General features: G+C 39.0%; 1 protein-coding gene across 9 annotated transcripts in view; it reads right to left on the reverse strand.

Moving 5' to 3' along the window:
• The window catches only part of NFIA (nuclear factor I A), a 367960-nt gene that overhangs the window by 124786 nt on the left and 223571 nt on the right, over positions 1-19603 (reverse strand). For 6 of the 9 annotated variants that reach the window (XM_036070041.2, XM_036070042.2, XM_036070044.2 and 3 more), the window contains one exon: positions 1169-1243. In XM_036070041.2, the coding sequence (XP_035925934.1) occupies positions 1169-1243 (75 nt within the window). Of the gene's footprint in view, positions 1-1168; positions 1244-11775; positions 12140-14824; positions 15314-18986; positions 19115-19603 lie in introns of those variants that run through there. The other 3 variants (XR_004910155.2, XR_013448154.1, XM_078073045.1) reach the window with 3 other exon arrangements.

Below are 19603 nucleotides of genomic sequence, written 5' to 3' on the forward strand. Positions count from 1 at the left end.
CACAATTTAGCTCATTTGTAAAAAACTAGAGTAATTACTTATCTGACAAGTTTATTGCAAAGATAATTTATGCAACATACATGAAAACATAGCATAGCGTCTGGCAGATAGTGAATGCTCAACAGTCATTAGATTTTTTTGTCTAGCCCTCAGACTCCAGATCCTCTGCTTCCATCTTATATCCCACTTTCTGGATTCTTAATAGTCTTCCAGCTTTAAGAAATAAGAATAGACAGAATCTGAGCCTGTGAGATTGGGATGGCTTGGCTTGCTTGACCCGACATCTTGTCAGAGATGGACTGGTATACTCAGTCAATCTTGCAATACTGTAATGCAGTGAATGGGGGGTATGAACTTGAAATGAAAATATTTATTTTTACTCCACCTCATTCCACAAAGGATTTGATGCAGCTTGATACCAATGTTAACAATGTAGTCTTTTGAAGTAGGAGGAGAATAAAAAGTAAAATTTTAATATTTTCTACTTATATTTTCCTCTTGTTGTTGGCACCCACAACACTATACTCATTGCAGGTATGCATTTAAATAAAAAAAAAAAAAAGATGTTTTTGAGGGAAGGCAAGAGTAAAAGTGTGTGTGTGTGTGTGTGTGACAGAGAGAAACAGAGAGACAGAGAGACTGAGGGCGAGGAGGGGAGAATCCTATACCTTCTCCTTAGACTGTCTGGATTATGTCATAGCAAAAATACAATCAATGACCCCTTTGATCAATGCAACAGGGTGGTGACAGGTATTCTTAATTCATTGTTGTTGGTGATTATTGACAAGCCGGTAATGATCATGCCGTACTGTGTCACTCAGGCTGAGGGCATTAGCATTCTTTAAAGGTCACAAACAAATTCTTTTAAAATGCAGAATTTCTTAGAAATCAGGGAAGCCTCAGAAATTTTTTCAACCAGGTTCACACTATAAAGTAGGGAATATGTGAGACAGTCAGGATTTCAGTTCTTTCCCTGTGTCTCACATTAAAATGATATTTAATTTTTTCTGATTTAAATTCTTGGCTGTCAAATAAACTGCGTGGCGAAATTCTTCCAATGGGTAAATGGAAAAGGGATTCTGAAAGCTATTTATGTCTCTTGGAGGCCGAGGCAGACAGCACAAACCCAAGGCAAATCTGTACCAAATCAAAGCAAAATTATACTTACTCTGTGACACTCTTACGAGCTCAGTCACACTAAAAACACCTGATGTGACAAAACTGTCTTGGAAGCCCAAATGTCCTGGGGAAACAAAAACAAAAAAGAAACAGCGTCATAAACAGAAGACATCTGACAACAGAATTCTAAATATTAGTTTCATTGTGATTAAAAAGGGCAATGTCTAATTTCCTACTCTGCTCTATTAGAGTTGACGTGGGCGGGGACAGTCATTTCGTTACATAGCTGGTTTTCTGGTTTGAATCTGGGGGCTATGGAAAGCTCTGACACAACTGGGTGATTTCTGAAATGGTTTAAAAAAAAAAAAAACTCAACAGGAAATCTGAAACAAAAGAAGATTTAAAATAAATGGTTACCTTGGCTGACCTCTGAGACCTTAACAGCTGGGCTGAAAACAGCCTACCTAGGAATCAGCCAGGGCACCTAAATTCCAGAACAGTTTTTCAACATTATTCTCTAAAGAAACATCTGATCAGGATTAGCTATCCATCCATTCAGATCAAACAAGATTTAAAGATGTTCTCTTCATTTTTAGAGGCACCACAGGGTGAAATCTTGAAAAAGCCAAACCAGTAAAGGCAAGCCTCAACCCTCGAAACATGAAAACAAATTCTTTTGAGCACAAATAAAAATTTAGATTTGTTTTGAGAACAAGAGGGTTTTTTTGTGAGTGGGTGGGTTGAGTCTTTTCTCTCTCTTTTTTTTTTTTTTTTTGAGAAAAGACAATAAACCAATGGTTCGACACGACAATCTTTGAATTTTGCATCTGCTTTATTTTTGCTGGATATAATTAATTCCTTTAAGATATCTGCTATTACAATCTCTTATCATTTGCTTGTTTATTTTTATGGTACATTCAGGAACATAAAACTTATAAATAGCAAGGAATACATAATTTAGGATATGTTGTTTCCTTCTCTGCTTCTCAAGTTTTCTGATTCTGAGTCTCAGATATATAAAATCTAGTTGAGATGTGTCTTTAGGGTTAGCATAATCACCTCCTTTAAAATCAGGGCCAAAGGAGAAGCTCGCCGAAGGGATTTTTAAAATAACTGTCCTTTGAAATAAGAAACATACTTTTAAGAAATGCAACATAAGAAAACAGGTCAATATGAATATATAACAAACAGCCCGCAAGTGAGATTTATGTTATTGACAAAAAATAGATTTTGCCCACTACCAAGGGGAGGCAAATTTACCTATGGTATAGTTTACCCACCAAGAGATTCATTAAATGTCACGCACACAAACACATGCAACAAATCACTATGTTTTGGAGAATTATAAAGGTACCGACAAATTATTCTTTTTCTGGTTGCATTAGAATTAAGAAAGATTTTTTTGTTGAATTTAAAATATTTTTTCAGTTAATTTTTATATCAAACACAATCTATGATATTTTAGATAAAACAGCTCTAATTTTTAGAACATGCAGTAACTATAAATTGCTTTTTAAAAAAGATTTTATTTATTTGTCAGAGAGAGAGTGAGAGAGCGCACGAACGGGGGTGGGGGGCAGCAGGCGGAGGGAGAAGCAGGCTCCCCACTGAGCAAGGAGCTGGATGCAGAACTCGATCCCAGGACCCTGGGATCATGACCTGAGCCGAAGGCAGACGCTTAACCGACTGAGCCACCCAGGCGCCCCTATAAATTGCTTTTTAAAAGTAAAATGGCAAACTTTCATTTGAAGATGTGCTTAAGAAATTTCACCTCTTGAAACAACCCCCACCCAGGTCTTTGGTTGACTTTAATTTGGTAAGCGCCTGAGGTGTTGTCTCTTGGATAAAGAGAGCTGAGAAATAAAAATAAGCAAATAAATAAAAATTCTCTAAAGTGGTCTTGGCAAAACGGACTATAACATCTCTTCCTATTGTGATGTTGACATCACATTAATCCCACAGACTATAACAAATGAAATCCAACCACAACATACATGAAGTTTGACTTAAACACATCTAGCGAGAGGAAACGCAGGGTTGAATGGGAAACTCGGGGTTGATGTCCCGCTCTTGTTCATCGCCGTCTGTGGCTCTTGCTTGCGGGCTGATACTTGCTTCAGTTCCAACCTTTGAAATTCCTTACTTTAAGGACAACTTCACAAGAATTTCTGTACAGAGTGAATGTGAACACATGCACTTCACTCGCGCCACCAAAAAAGCAAGCACTGTATCTTGAAAACTAAGTTTAGTGTGGCGCAAGGACTCGGGAGGGGGAAACACCTGCGAGCATTCATCCCAATATCACCTCTGGATTGCCCCTTCTCTTCTCTCCACCTCTTAGATGTGGTTTCTCCCGGGTTTGCGCTCAATAGCACAAATTTCCTAGTTACTTCCTCTGCTTCCACGATATCAGTTACCAGTCTTGACTCTGATATTTATGAAAACTAGAATAATGTTTGTTTCATTCACCACTGTATTTAATGCCTGGGACAAAGCAGTTAGTAAGAGAATACTTGTTGAATGAGTGGATGGATGACTCTATAGGCCAATGACTCTCAAATCTCTGTCTTTTGCCAAGAGCTCTCTCAAAATGTTTATTGGATATTTCTACCCAGATAGCCATGGGTATCCTCAGACCCAACATGTTCAGTGCCAACGTGTCCAATGTTCTTCTCCTCCCCAAGCCTGTTCTGATGCTTTGGAATTCCCTACTTCAGAGAACCATCCACCACCATCTTGTTTTCTATGTTTTGGTGCCATCCCTAACTCCTGCTTCTTACAAAAACCCACATCCAACTAATCCTCACTGATTCCATTTTTTACTATTTCTTAACTCCAAGTTCATCTCCATTCCCCCTCCCCTGCCTTCCCTCCCCAAGTCTGTGGCTCAGGCTCTTCCCAATTCTTACCAGTCTGATGGGGCAGCCTCCTAACTATGTTCTCTATTGTCAGTCCTGGCTTCTCCATAGTCTACTGTCTACTCTACAGCCAGAGCTGTCTCACTAACAAGCAAATCTGAAGGCTCATTCATTTATTCAACAAATATTTATTGAGCACCTACCATGAGCCAGGCATTGTGCTAGGGGTTCAAGATACAGCTCCCACATTCAGGGAATTTACAGTCTAGGATTAGAGATAGCTGAACACATAAATTATTTTAAAAATTATAAACGGTATAAATGAAATGAAATAACTAGGAAACACTTTAGAAAGGGTGGTTAGTGAAGGTCTCTCTTAAGAGCTGACATCTGAGAGATACTAAGGAGAGAACCAGGAGAAGAAGGGGAAAGAGCTCTTTAGGCAGTGGGATTAGCATGTGCAACGGCCCTGGGGTAGGAAAGAATGAGATGCTGGCGAATCTGAGATAAATCCAATGTGTTCAGAACTCACTGCCCTGTCAGAAATCTTGTAAGAGCCCCACGGAGAGCATGGGGAATAGCACAAATTCCATCACATGGCATACAACCTTGACAGCCTCTATTTTCCTCTCTATGCTCATTTTTTTAAAAAAAGATTTTATTTACTTATTTGTCAGAGATAGAGAGAGAGCACAAACAGGGGGAGCGGCAGGCAGAGGGGGAAGCAGGCAGAGGGAGAAGCAGGCTCCCTGATGAGCAAGGAGCCCAAGGCAAGCCTTGATCCCAGGACCCTGAGATCATGACCCGAGCTGAAGGCAGACACCCAACCGACGAGCCACCCAGGTGTTCCCGCTCATTTGTTTTAAAAAAAATCTCTTCTCTCTCTCTTCTGGCCCCATCCCATGGGCCTAAGGGAATACTTGCTTTACCATGGTCCTGGTTCACCCCTCTCCCCACACTGTTCCCTCTTCCTGGAAGGTCTCTGTCCTTCCGGCACTTTGCTTGGCCAACCTCCTACTTGTCCTTTAGGACTCAGCTTTGTTGTCATTCTATCAAAAGCCTTTCCTGGTTACCTGCACCACTGGCAAAGACTCCTTTTCTCTTTTCTCAGTACTGACCAGGTGTACGGAGTATACCTCTAATCTAGGACCCAGCACACTGAACTGTAATTTTGTCTTTTTCTCATATTAGACTGTGGGCCCTTTGAGAAAGAACATCTTCTGTGCCTCCAGGTCCTAACACAGTGCCTGGTAGAGTAAGCACTCCAGGGGGCTCTGAGGGAACACAACCCAATCTGGGCTTAAGGATGTTCATTTTCCTTTTTATAGAAATGTTGACAGAACTTTATTTTTGTCTCTTTCTCTCTCTCTCATCTCTAGCAATATAGTTTGAACTAAAATGGAGCCAATGTACATCTGAAAACTATTAAAGTGAACAATCCAAATAGTCCCTCCAGACTAAACAGGAGAAGGGCTGAAGAGCCAATCCATTTAGGATGGAGCTTCCAATCAGAAGGTGACATCAGGTTCTCTGATGAGAAATGCCTGCGGGGTTGTCCTATTGTTGTGATTGTGGTTCCTATGTTGGGGGACTGAGTTAAAACAGAATTAAAGGGTAGCATGATTTAGTGGACCTAAGGAGCCAAAAAAAAAAAAAAAAAAGAGTCTAGTCCCAAGCTTAAAGTAGGATCTTGTGTGATCCTGAGAAAGTCGCTGCAAAAAATCATGATTGGATCCTCCTTGTCCTCTGGGCAACCTGCTCCCTCAGGCTGATTTTAGTAGAATGCGTGTGATTTAGAGGGTGGACTATATGTGACTGTACAATAATCAGAAAAATTAAAATAAAAAGTAGAATGATTTCACAAGTCCTGATGTGACCATCTCATCTGTAATGCGTCCCTGGGGAAAGGTACATGTAAACACTCCATGTAACTTTAAGGGATTATGAAACTGGTTTTGCTCCTTCACCAATTATTTAGAAACCCACTGGTGAACTCTAGAGGAAGAAAGCAATGAGAAATGAAACTTAAGAAATGATGGAAAAAGTGACACGTCTAATGTAATTACTAAGCAAACTTGAGCAGATTAATATTTCATTCTCGCTAACACAGACCAAATCATAAAAATGACTTTCAGGGAAATAACACTAATCTGGGTGTTCTACTTTATTGCAAGATGAGAGAAAAATGGAAAAGAAAATAAAGAGGTCAATTTCAGTAATTCTGAACTTCGATGCTCACATTAAAAGATCCTCAGTTGGAAAGCTGATTAAACGTCCCTGAAAGGTCCCAAGATTTACATTTTGAATAGAGTCTCTCAGAAATGAGTGCATTCTGAACTACTGTTCAGGAGCAACTGTATCGTAGCTCAAAAGGAGGAGCAGATTTTCTCATTTTCTCATTTTATATAAAATGGCTAAAAAAGTTCATTCATTGAAATCATGTTCAATGAATTCCCAATTAGGGTACAGATTTCAATACCTTGGAGTCCGTCGTACTCACAGTGGGGAGATGAGGCTTTCTAAGAGAGGCAGAAATATAAAAAGCCAAATTCTTTTATGCGTGGTTAGGAAAAGCAGTTCTCTTTACCTCAATGATATCAGCAGTTATTATGGAAAATGCCATTATATGGGAACCAAATCTCATCTCACGAAGGGACTGAACATCTATCTACCTTAACAAGCAGGGAAGGAAAAAAAGTTCGATTTGCAGAGAGACAGGTAACCTTGCAGAACTGTTCAGAGGTGGAGGGGGAGTAACAGCTTGGGACAAACCATCCAGAGGGTTGGTCTTGAGAGGAAGTTTGAGTGTCCATGACGCAGAGAATGTATTCGAGGAGGTACACTGACACACTAGATGGTATTTCTGTTTGTCCTGTTGGGATAGCAAAGGGCTCTCAGCTCTAAATGATCAAATCTCATCTGGCTCATCAGGATGCAGACAAACTGCAACACACAGGTCATTTCATCAAAAAGAATGCATCTCTATTCTATTCTCCCCTTGGTAAATAACGTTCCATCACCAGGAAAAGACAAGCCAATGACCAGGCCTTTCCATGCCTGTGTTTGGGCTACTCAAAAGGAGAAGGGGCCCCTTGTTCTCATGCACTTATACTCCATAAGTATTGGAGCCTGCTTGGGATGTGCAGGCTCTGTGCTAAGTCCTGAGGACACTGCTCTCACAGAATTTACACACTCATCCTTCTAAAGAAAAGTCTACCTTAACCACACTGCTCCTCCCTGGAATTTTAATTTCTCCTTGTGCAAACTTCCCCCACTGGTGTACGCGCCACCTGAGGAAAGGGAATGTGGCTCCTTCATTTTTCCCTTTCCCCACAGTCAATACATTTTAGGTGTGCTCAGTCAATGCCATTGAGTAGAACTTCTGCTCTACTTGTCTACATCTTTCTACCTTATGTGGGAGTTCTTTGTTTATCTATCTTAGCTCTGCCCCCTACAACAAACCCAGCAAGGGCATGGTTGGATCTCATGCGCCCAGCACAATCACTTGGTCTAGGTGTGTAATAAATATTTATTAGTGATCCATTTGAGTGACTTGAGATACCCAGATTTAGTAGCCCTCTAAAGCACAAGGGAAATTATTATTAGCTTACCTCCAGGGATGCCTTACTTCTGTGCTCTTAATTTGGAATATCTTAGAAAACAGGTTTTTAAAAGATGGGGTGGTCCATTAAGCCCACATTCTAAAATTTTGGTCCCATTTTTGATGACTATACATTGAGTATTTATTTTGTCATTCATTGATAATGAGATATTATTTATTTTTAGAATAATTCCTAATATTACAACAAATGCCAAAAATTCGGACAGCTACTAAAAGAATGTAGTACCAATAAAAATAACATAGACATTCTGTTCGTGTGATTAATCTTTACAGTGGTGGAGTTTCATTCGGTAGCCTGCTTACGGTAAACATCAAAAGACTGACATACATTGCTGGCTAAGTATTTCTATATCTAGAAAGTTGTGTCTGAGAATTTGTAAAACAAAGAAGTGGTATTTGTCAACTAATAATACGAAAGAGGTGTTTTGAGATTCTCAGATGAAAAGGGTTTTATAAATGCATTTGTACTATGGTTATCGTGATCCTGGTTTATCACAACACATCAAGGAATGGTCTCTAGTATGGGAATAATGTAGTCTTAGCTGAAAAGGAGGATGAGTCAAGAAGCGATTTTAGAAGATGTGTCATGGGACTTATGTACTATATTGATTCCTTTCTTTGTTGCCCCAAATTTCCCTGCCCTGCTCAGGTATTTATTATTCCATACAGGTACCTAATCTGTGTTTTTAGTTTGTTTGTTCTGCCATATCCATAAAGTCAATATTTGGTTTACTGCTTTCATTCATCAAATATTTATTGGATGCCTATTATGTGGCAAGCACAGTCCTAGGCCCTGGGGATTCAGCAAAAAATAGCACAAGGTCTTTATTCCTGCGGTGATTGGGGGGGGGGGGGGAAGACATTCTCAGTTAAGAAAGATGTTTACACCAAGATTTCCAGTAATGTATTTATCTAAGAGTGGGTCTTTTTATAAGACCTTTCTAGGAAAGACTATCGCAATGTCCTGTGCCAAGTCTGCTGGCTGTCCACACGTATCCATGATTGACAGCTACAGACCAGATTCCCAGCCTCTTTCAGGAGTGAATGGAAGTGATACAGTCAACTTCTACCCGACCTGCCTGAAAAGAAATTCCTGCCCTAGGCACTCTTCTTCCTCTTTTTATGAACTAGAACAGTTTCGACCATGAAGACAAAGACCATGCCCATGGGATGGCAGAGCAGTAGGACAGAGGGAGTGTGGAACCCTGAATGACAATGTGAAGAACTACCCTGCCAACTTAGCCTGCTCATCTGCAAGACTTACCAAAAAGAAAACGAGATTTTAGTGTACTTAAACCATTGCATTTTTTTTCTGTCTCTTTGTTACAGCAGCCTACTACTTACCTTAACCAACATAAGTGCCAACCTTTCCCTTTAGAATCTAAAATGTCACGAATCAGCAGCCCGAAGGCCAATTCCAGTCTGCCAGCATATTTTGCTTGGCTGGCACAGTATTCTTTTTTTTTTTTACATATGGATGTTTTTAAACTGGACATGAACTTAAAAATGTGCCACACTCCCCAACAGTCTTTATTATATTTCATTTATGTAATGATCTGTAAGGCCCCTGTAGGCACACAAAGCTTGCTAGGCATTTTCTTTCCACGTTAATCTACTAGCATGGTAGGGAGAGAATGGATGGATGGAAGGTGTCTTTTGTTTGATAAAAAAAAAAGCCATGAGTATTTCATGATTTCTTTGAGAATTAAGTTTATTCTTTGCTAGGTAGTTAAAGCCCTTCAAAATCTGTCCTCTAGGACACCTTTCCAGCATTTAAGGTATATTTCCAATACCTCCTAAATATATACTCTATATGTGGCAGCCAAGATGTCCCACTTGCTATTCTCCAAATTTTGATATGCTCTCTCCTCCACATTAGAATTCATATCAGTGCTTCCCCAAATGTGTTATGTACAATAGTCCCCCCAAATGCCCCACAACAAACAAATAAAAACAGGGACGTCTGGGTGGCTCAGTCGGTTAAGCGTCTGCCTTCGGCTCAGGTCATGATCCCAGGGTCCTGGGATCGAGTCCCACATCCGGCTCCCTGCTCCGTGGGGAGCCTGCTTCTCCCTCTGCCTCTGCCTCTCTCTCTCTCTGTCTCTCATGAATAAATAAATAAAATCTTTAAAAAATCATGAATAAATAAATAAAATCTTTAAAAAAAATAAAAACAAATAAAAACAAAGATACAAATATATGTACAATAAAGATTTCCTTAGTAAAATAAATTCAGAAAACACCATCATACCCACCCTTGGAGAACAAGAAATATTTACACGTTAAAGCCTCTGAGAGTTCCTGCAATAAATAAAGTTTCTTAATATTATTTCTTTAAAATTTTTAAAGATTTTATTTATTTATTTGAGAGAGAGCGAGCAGGAGAAAGAGCATGAGAGAGAGAGAGAGAGAGCGCACGTGCGCAAGTCGGGGGGAAGGGGTAAAGGGAGAAGCAGGCTCTCCGCTGAGCAGGGAGTCTGACACTTAACTGACTGAACCACCCAGGTGCCCCGAAGTTTCTTAATATTATTTAACTCACGATTTCCCAAATAACTTGACAAGGATACCATCTGTTTCTGGCAAATACCATTCTTTATATAGATTGTTCTGCTCCTTTTCCTATTTTCCCCATTTGGTTTACACACCAATGTGCTGAGGGGGAAGTAGAATCTGAACTCTTCGAGCTAATTCACACTTTCATGCAAGGCCCAAGGACACTCCATGTCTTTACTTGCAATCATTCTAACACATCTACATTAGGAAAATGGATCAAGCCTGTAACAGGTGTTGTAAAGGTAGGCTACTTATCTGAAAAATTTATCCCAGAACCTCTCTAGATAGTATTGATTTTCATCAAAAGTGTAGCTTTCCTTTATCTGGCATTTATGTGTTTGGCACTGTGCTATGCACTTTGGACATATTAGCTCTTAACTCCTGCTACAACTCTGTGTAGTTGGCAATAGTCTGATTTTATAGAAAAGGAAGCTTACGCTCAGAGAACTTAAGTGACTTGCTGAAGGTCACACAGCTAGTGGCAGAATTTAGGATTAGAACACAGGTTCATTTAGTTCACTTTACATAATAAATGTTACTGCATGTTTATCTATCATATATAATATCAGAGACTTGATTTATTCAGTCTAACCCAAAGGCTTTATCACATCTTTTCACCAATTCCTGCACTTAATAAGGGAAGAGTAGTATTTCATTAAATTAAATTTGATTGCTCAATGACTTCACATAAAGAGGGTTTATGAGTTTGAGTTACAAGGATTAAGCACTTAATTAAAGGATGATGTCTAACAGATAGCAAAACATTTAAATAAAAAGTGAAAAACGATTTTTACTTATTTGCATGTTTAGAAACATTGAATGCACGGCAACATGGAATGAACTGGAAGTGAAGAGATCTTAAAGATCATCAGTAACAGTAATCATCATTGTGTTGTAACAAAGGATTTTAGTAAAGTAATGAAGGCTGATTTTAAAAATAGGAATTCGTTTAATATGCTTGCCTTCCTGTAACTTCTCTTCTTTACCTCAATTTTATCCTCTGAAACAGGCCAGAATAAATCTAATCTCTCTTCTATTTTGCTACATTTCAAGTATTTGAAGATAGTCCCTCGGCCCCTAATTTTCTCTCCTCTAGGCTAAATATCCTTTCTTTCATAGTTTTGTCATGTCAACAAATTAATTTCCCCACTGTCCCTAAACATTTAGAGTCATACATTTATAAGGGCTCACATAAGCAGAAATAGATACTTTGCAAGTGGAGCCAATTACAAATTAGTTATGTACAAGAACAGAGAAACACTTGCTTTACAGAATGTTTTTCTGAAGCACCATAAAAAAAAAACTTAAAAAAAAAGAAAGAAAATTTTGCTTCATGTTATTAACAAAAGTAAATTCCAGTATCATTAGCATAATAAAGTTAGTATTTTATAAATATTTTAAGATTAATTTTGTTGTTTTTTAATGGACTTAGAAGTACTTTTTTTAAAGGATTTTTTAATTAACCTGGTTTTGAATTAATGGGTTTTTTTTTAAGCAACTTTATTGTTTTTATGTTCTGAATCAAAATTTTCTCTAAACTTGGACAGTAATAACTGGTAATCTACAAATAGATCAAACTATCTGTAATAGCTTCAGTTTCTGTTTATGAACTCTTACACATACTGGAGAAAAAAATAAGGAAATTTATTCTCTGAATACATCGGAAACTGATTACCTTAATTGAAACAGACACGAAGCTGGATCACCCGAAGGCTACCCTGGATTACGAATGTAAAACAGCAAAAAGAACCTTAATGTGCATCGTCCTGTTCTTCATTTTTAGGTTTAATTCACATGGCTGTGAAACATTACAGAGAGCCCTGCTTGCTAAACCACCTGAGGACACATGCAATCAAGGAAAGAAGATGACCAGGGACCATGTACTAATTTTAAGACACTGATGTTGGTTCACCAAGCTTGGAAAGGAAATCATCGATGAGTTGAAGCAATGTATTCTAAAAGAATCCTTGCAATTCCTTGTCCAAGACTACAAAAAGCAAAAGAAAATTACAAACAGGTAGATGTCGTTTTCCAAATACATAATAAAATTAATTAATGTTTAGAACCACAAAATACAAAGAGCTCTCATCTTTTTAAAAAGTCATTTGCTTCGTGCAATTCTTGTTCTCTTATCCGGCAATTACTTAATTACTGATGCCATAATTCACAGCGTTTATTAAATTATAGACTCTATATTATACATTTCTGCAGATACTACGGCATGCCACAAATCATGTGGGCCACTATACTTTGAAGTTTGCTGGCTTAGCACAAACACAAAGTATTTTAGAAGTACCAGAAAATTCTTTGTGAATATAACAGAATGAATTACACTGTTCGGGCCGTGTCATGTTAGCACAATGGAGAAACACTTTTAAGACTTTAAAGTCATGTAATACAATTCTAGGCTGGATTTTTCTTGTTAAAAAAAAAGTAGAATGGGAGTGATTGTGAAGAGAAAAGGGCCAATATTTGACAACAGAAATCAGCATAACCTTTTAACTGTAGCAGCCATGGGTGACTGCCCTTTGACCTTGAAAGATTATGTGGGATTTCAATGACAACAGCTGGAAGTGAGCATGTGTGAATAGAGAACATGGATCTGAGGCCTGATACAAAAGACTGCAGAATCTCTGCCCAGATCGGAGTGCTGATTAGAAATTGTTTCCCGGTCCTGGCTTAATAGGGTGTGATAATGAAAGTTGGCTTTTTTTTTTTTCTTTTAATTCTTCCAGCAAGAAATCATCGTTGGTAGATTTCTTCCATACCCACTATCCCGTCAGCCCCTCAAATCTTCCGGGCTTTCATATGTTAACAGGCCCTCCTTCTTATGGATACAGTTAAAAACCAAACTTTGTTTTACAACCTACTCGTCTCAGACAAAACTTCTTTAAGTTCTTGAGTTCCTCTCCTGAGTTTCAAAATAACTTCTGTGGCGTTTCACACAGGGTATGATTGTTTTTTGTTTAAGGACGTGTCATGCACAGACACACACGTGTGCAGACACACAACTTAAGAGCTCAGTGAGAGTGGGAACTGTCTCTCTTTCATCTTTTTATTTCCACCATTTGTACCGTGTATACCACATGGTGGGTCCTCACGCCATGGATGACAAATACGCACAGAGATGAAATACTGCTTCTTATCCACTCATTCTTTCTATTCTTCTTGAGATGCACAGGTAGATTCTTACACACACATTCAATAATTTCATCTTTTTCTTCAACGAAATTCACATATTCATTAGCAATTTTTTAGTGAAGTCAATAGGTGTGTTTGCCCAACGAGAGCACATGAAGAAGGTAAGTAATTATTTCCTTTCACAGATAAGGTAGCTCAACCCACTGGATAGAGAGATTTGACTGCTTGCTGAACGTGGGCATTTCAATCCCTAAGACTCTCAATGAATGACATTCATTGAGCTGAAATGCACCTAAACTGTCACAGATGCAATCTCCAATTCCTACGTACGATACTCATACTTGCTGACATTGCTCTGAAACCAACAGGATGATGCCACATGATTACTGAAAGGACACTGGATTATGACTCATTTGCGTTGTTTTGGTTTTACCATACACTCCATCTTAACTTCTATTGCTCCAGATTTTGTTAACTCCTCTAGCTCTGGATTTTGCTAACTACTCTAGTTTCTATATCAAATTAGCAACTTCTTAGCTTCAGTAGGAGGTGGCCTTTCTTTTAAATGCAAATAATACCTTGAGTCAGGCAGACGACCAACCTGGCTGTGTAGTATGGGACAAACAGGGGCTGGTGAAACTGGCTTCCAAATCAGACATGGGTTGTCTGCTTACATCCTTCTACAGCAACTCTAGATGTTATTCCAAATAAGCCATGGGACAGATTGTTTTTCAGAACAGACCAAATCCATTTGCCGTTTCAAAATTCTATAAACAGAGTATTAAGGAATTCAATTCCCACAGCAACTATATGAGCATTGGCTTTGGCTTTATGGGAGTTTCTGCCAAGCTCAGATATTTGTAGAACTATTGGTTTAGAGTCTCCTTTGCAACTCAGAGCAGAAGGGACCATGGCTTGTGATCTCAGTTCACTTTAAGGACCGGGTCTTGCTGGTGACAGGTATACGTAATAAATGTTCCAGAAGGCTGACCTAATTTCCGCTGAAGTGAGTGTTTTGCTAAGAACATTCCCTCAAAGGGTCAGCTTGCAACCAAGGATGTAGCTAGCCTGCCAGTGTCCATTCTTCTCAGCGAGTTATTACCATTATTTATGAAAATTTGCTCAAAATGAAGCTAATTCTGCCTCACTGAGCAAGCTTCTCCAGACTTTTGAACTGAAATAAATTACATATCTACTTTAAGATTAGAAATTATCAAACACATTCAGTTTCGTAGTTTTTAGTCACTTGTGATCAGAAAAACCAAACACTTTAGGCTAAGTACAAATCAAGGCAAACCGGCAATGTATTTCTTTTCTCTTGTAAAGGGATTAGTATCTCGACATGTTCATTTATCTTGTCCTTCAAAAATTATATTTGCAAGGTATTTTTTACATAAAATATAGCAGGAGGGATGGTAGTAGGGAAATTAGGGTCCTGAATATCCTAAGTCTCAGTTGTCTCATCTGTAAAATGTCACTAATGGTCGCGCTTACCACAACTTTGTTAGGAATAATGAGATAATGCACTCAGACTGCTTAGCAAAGAACCTAAGGCACAGAACGTGTGCAAAAAACAGTCGCTGCTCTTATAAATAGTAAATATATTCTTTATATCTTAGATCTTGAATTCTGTAGGAAACTTTAAAAGAAACAACAGGTAGAAATAACTATGTTCTTCTGACACAGAGTAGTCAATTATGTAGGGGTTCACAGAAAAGTTGTGTATATAAATAACAATGTTGATAATATAATTTTGAGTGAATTTTTGAGTAAAAATAAAAGTATTTTCTAAAGCAAGTAACACAAAACTTATCATTAAAAGCAAGTCCTCTGGCATTTCTTAGGTTTTTCTAAAGTGAGATATAGGGGCGGCTGGGTGGCTCAGTCGTTAGGCATCTGCCTTCGGCTCAGGTCATGACCCCAGGGTCCTGGGATCGAGCCCCACATCGGGCTCCCTGCTCGGCAGGAGGCCTGCTTCTCCCTCTCCCACTCCCCCTGCTTGTGTTCCTGTTCTCGCTATCTGTCAAATAAATAAATAAAATCTTTTAAAAAAATAAAGTGAGATATAACAGCACTTAGAATCCATTATTTTAATAAACAGAGTTAAACTTTAGAAATCCAGTTCTATATTTATTTACAAATATGTTCGTAAAAATATAATTATTTATAATTCCTAACATAATTTAAAATATAAATCTAGTCTTTAAATCTACATCTACATGGGGCAAGCATTAGCCTACATATGGAGACACAAATTTCGGCCTTAGAGTTTTGGGGTGATAACTATAGATACTCAACCTAGAAATGAATCCTACATCAATCTGTTTTTCAGCAGGTCAAGTTTTACCTAATTTCTCAACAAACAATGTACAGGCATATTTAGAAAAAGGGGAAATTTTAAAACGGCTGGGTTTTTTGTTTGTGGGTTTATTTGGTTTTTTTTTTTGGTCTTATTATTTAAAGAATTTGGCGTGCTAAAAATTCTTATTGGCAACTAAAAGCATGCTGCCTGTCCTAGAAAATAGGTATTTAGAAATCTAATTTTGTTTTCCCTATTTTTCAAACGAAAACTATTTGAATTTTTTTAAATGTGAAAATATTTTGGGTGGTATAAAAACACATACAACATAAGCAATATTAACATTAAATATAGAAACACCTTTTTGAAATGAACTACTCTCAAGTCCAGAGCCTCCACATTTTAGCTCCTCACTTCAATATAAACAGAGAGCCATCAGAAAGCATCATTAAAGAAAGGGTCTTGATTCCTTTAAGACTGCTTTAAATCAATGCTAAAAGAATTTGCCCTTTTAGGCAGAAGAATGATCGACATGTTTCACTTTACTGACTTTGATCACTGAAGCACTTTATGATGCAGGCCATTTCCTTCATTTTAGGGAACAGAATCTTTGTTTGACCCACAGAAGGGACCAAATACATCTTACACTCAGCTTTAGCTAAGTCAGAGCACTGGAGTTCTCGGAATTTTTTCCGTGTTTCTCATCAAAGTCATCAGCATTTTGAGGGGGGGACTCCTTCCGATGTTCAGACCTCCCCTGTATGCTGTAGGATATTCAGCATCCCTGGCCTCCACCACTGACTGCCAGCAATATCCCCTCCTTGTCCAAGAGCGTCCTCACACATTCTGAACACCCCTCCAGAAGGTGGCCCTTGGTGAAAAACACTCTCTAGTGTAGAACACTGTCTTATGGATCTCATTAGGTATTTAATACCACGCAATTCTGCCCACAAGTGACGGGCTTATTGTCTCTATAATTAGAATGCAAACTCTTACAAGCCAGATTATTACAATTCTTTCCAAATTCCTCTTCGACCCCAGTCACGCCCTCTATCCTTCACCCTTACCCAAGTATCAAGTTCAGACATTATAGTTAGAAGTTGATTTTTAAAAAAATAATTCTATTTGAACTACTCTATGTTTTGTTTTGTTGGGGGTGGGGGGTGGGGGCTCATACATAAGGTCCATAAAAAAAAAAAAACACCACACATTTTGGAAGAGTCTTGGTTTCAAATATCTGTACAGCTCTGTGAACATATTGGCCAAGGCTCCTTGGCCTCCTCTTGTTGCTGAGAAGATACGTTCACTGTTAATAAACTCTCAGGAATCACGTAAATAATATTTTGTTTGTTCACAACATTATCATGGATCTAAAGGTCCACAGACTTTGCAGAAATAGAAAATAACATGTAAATCTTGAAAGGAAATATTCATTCTGCTCTCTGCTCTCAATGAAAGGATGTAGGTGAAATAAGAAGAGATGCAGGGCCAACATGATCCAAGTCCTTATTGCCAAAACCAAACCAACAACACTCCGAAAATAAACAGGAAACAACAAGCTGCACATTGTCAACCAACCAGGAATTCAAACGAATGCCTTTGTCTCAACTGCTTGTTCAGGAGGGCAGCTCCTTCAGCTCGCTCTCATTTTTTTTTTCTCTAATCACTCTGATACTTTATTGTATACCTGTCATTTTTCCAAAAGAGCCAAGGGAAGATACCCAGTGCCAGGTTGCACCTAAGTCCTTCTGCTTTGTGATCGCCAATTGCTCGATTTCAATCCTTCACACTAGGAAATCTGTAAAATTTTCCCAGGTTGTAGAATGGTCCCAGACCAGGTGAGAACCCCGTGTGCATGGATGCACGCATGTACACATATGTGGTACGTGTGTTTAGTTTACTTGCTCAAAGACTGAGGCAGAGGAAGAGCACTTTTTTGTCAGATGTAAACCGTCAGGAGCACTTGAAATATTTTTCACAAACATAGGCATTTCTGGCCTTCAGCGTTGCCATTAGCAACAATACCATGAGGGGCATGATTTGTGGCTAATTTGAACATGGAGCCCTTCTGGACACATCTGGGGAAGCCAATAGCATTCTGCTCTATTCTACAGTAAATCGTCTGAAAATGTCAGTAAGCTCAATGGCCAATTCTGAGGCTCCAACCACCATCAAGAGGGTGAGGGTAAGGGAGAAGCTAAATGTGTTTTTTAAGGTGCTCTAACTATAAACTTCAAGTTTTCTCTACAGCTTGATTCGTTCATTCAACAAACATCTGTTGATGCCAATCTATGAGCTAAGTAAGTACAGATGACAAGCTTGGAACACATAGCGACATATCCCCTGTCCTCAAGGGCTAACAGTCTAGCAAAAACATCTTTTAAAGAACTAGTGAGGAGACCTGATTCACCCCTGCAAGACCCAATTCCAATGTCACCACCTTTTGATTTCATTTCCGTATTCTTTTTTTTTTTTTTTTTAAAGATTTTATTTATTTATTTGACAGAGAGAGACACAGCGAGAGAGGGAACACCAGCAGGGGGAGTGGGAGAGGGAGAAGCAGGCTTCCCGCAGAGCAGGGAGCCCGATGCGGGGCTCGATCCCAGGACCCTGGGATCATGACCTGAGCTGAAGGCAGACGCTTAACGACTGAGCCACCCAGGCGCCCCCATTTCCGTATTCTTAGAGCATCACAGACCTCTACATTGTAGGCTCAATAAATATTGATGACTGCCTGAGAGAAGATGAAAGTGTGAGACGCACTTACGGGGATCAACAAGGATAATCCTATAGCCAGGGAGCCAAGTGCGTATGTTGGGGGAGGGGAGACAGCAAGTACTTGTGCTAGATGATAGCAATAATAGATGATGGGACCAAAATTGGATTCAATAAATTTGGACAATATTCTGTAAGTAAGAGTCAGTCCTGAGTCATAATTTAATCTATTATTATTAGGGGAATATTTTCTATAGCTTATTATTTATTTTTATAAGTCAGACATGGTTGTCATTCAATTTTGTGATTTTAAGTTAACTAAACTTTCACTAATATATCCAAAAAACATCTGTTGAACACCTATTCTTTTCCAGGCACTATGGGAGGCATCAGGGTGCACCTCTTTGACCTTCAGGTACTTACAGTCTAGTTGGGGAAGAAGGTCCAGTATAGGGACAATTATCATCCAACATGATACAGCTCTGTTAGTGGAAGCAGGCTCTGAGGGCACAAAGTCTAGGAGGGTTAGGGAAGGCCTCTTGGACTAGCAGTGATGGCCTATACAGTCCCCAGTGACCAGCAGGATTAGCACCGAGAAGTGGAGGAAAGTGGCATGGTCTCTTTGTGGGTATAAGAATAACAATAAAGTGACAACAGCTAATACTTGCTGAGTACTCACTGTGTGCCAGCTACTCTTCTCAGCCTTTTCACGTGTTACGTTCCTCTTAATCTTCACAGTCCTATGAGGTCGGTTCTATTATGTACTCATTTGACACATGAGGCAACCAAGGCACAGAGTCTGAGCAACTAAGTCAAGATCATACAAAGAGTCATTGGTAGAGATGGGATTTCAAGTCAAGCAATCTAACTGAAGAACCCATGTTCTTAACTGTGGCCCTATCTCTAACGGCATGGATAAGAATACCAACTCCAGAGGCCCAGGCATTGAGGAAGGGCTCAGGGGATGATGGTAAGATCATGAGAATCAGTACTGACCTCAAACACACACACACACACACACACACACACACACACACACACACACACACACACACGTACACAAATCCCTGACTTGCAGATCTAACTACAGTACATTTTTTTCCCACCAGATGATAGACCCAGTGGATTCTACCCAAACTAAAATTCAGTTTTATAAATCAAAGGGAAGTATCCTCACCAAACAACACTGTGGGAACATTATTTCTTCCATATCGATACCACTAAAACTATGATTTCTCAAAACAATTTGTATCCTTCACCACCACTTCTCTCCCGCCGCTTCCCCACACATATGGT

The sequence above is a fragment of the Halichoerus grypus genome, chromosome 5, assembly GCF_964656455.1.
Source record: "Halichoerus grypus chromosome 5, mHalGry1.hap1.1, whole genome shotgun sequence".
Classification (NCBI taxonomy): domain Eukaryota; kingdom Metazoa; phylum Chordata; class Mammalia; order Carnivora; family Phocidae; genus Halichoerus; species Halichoerus grypus.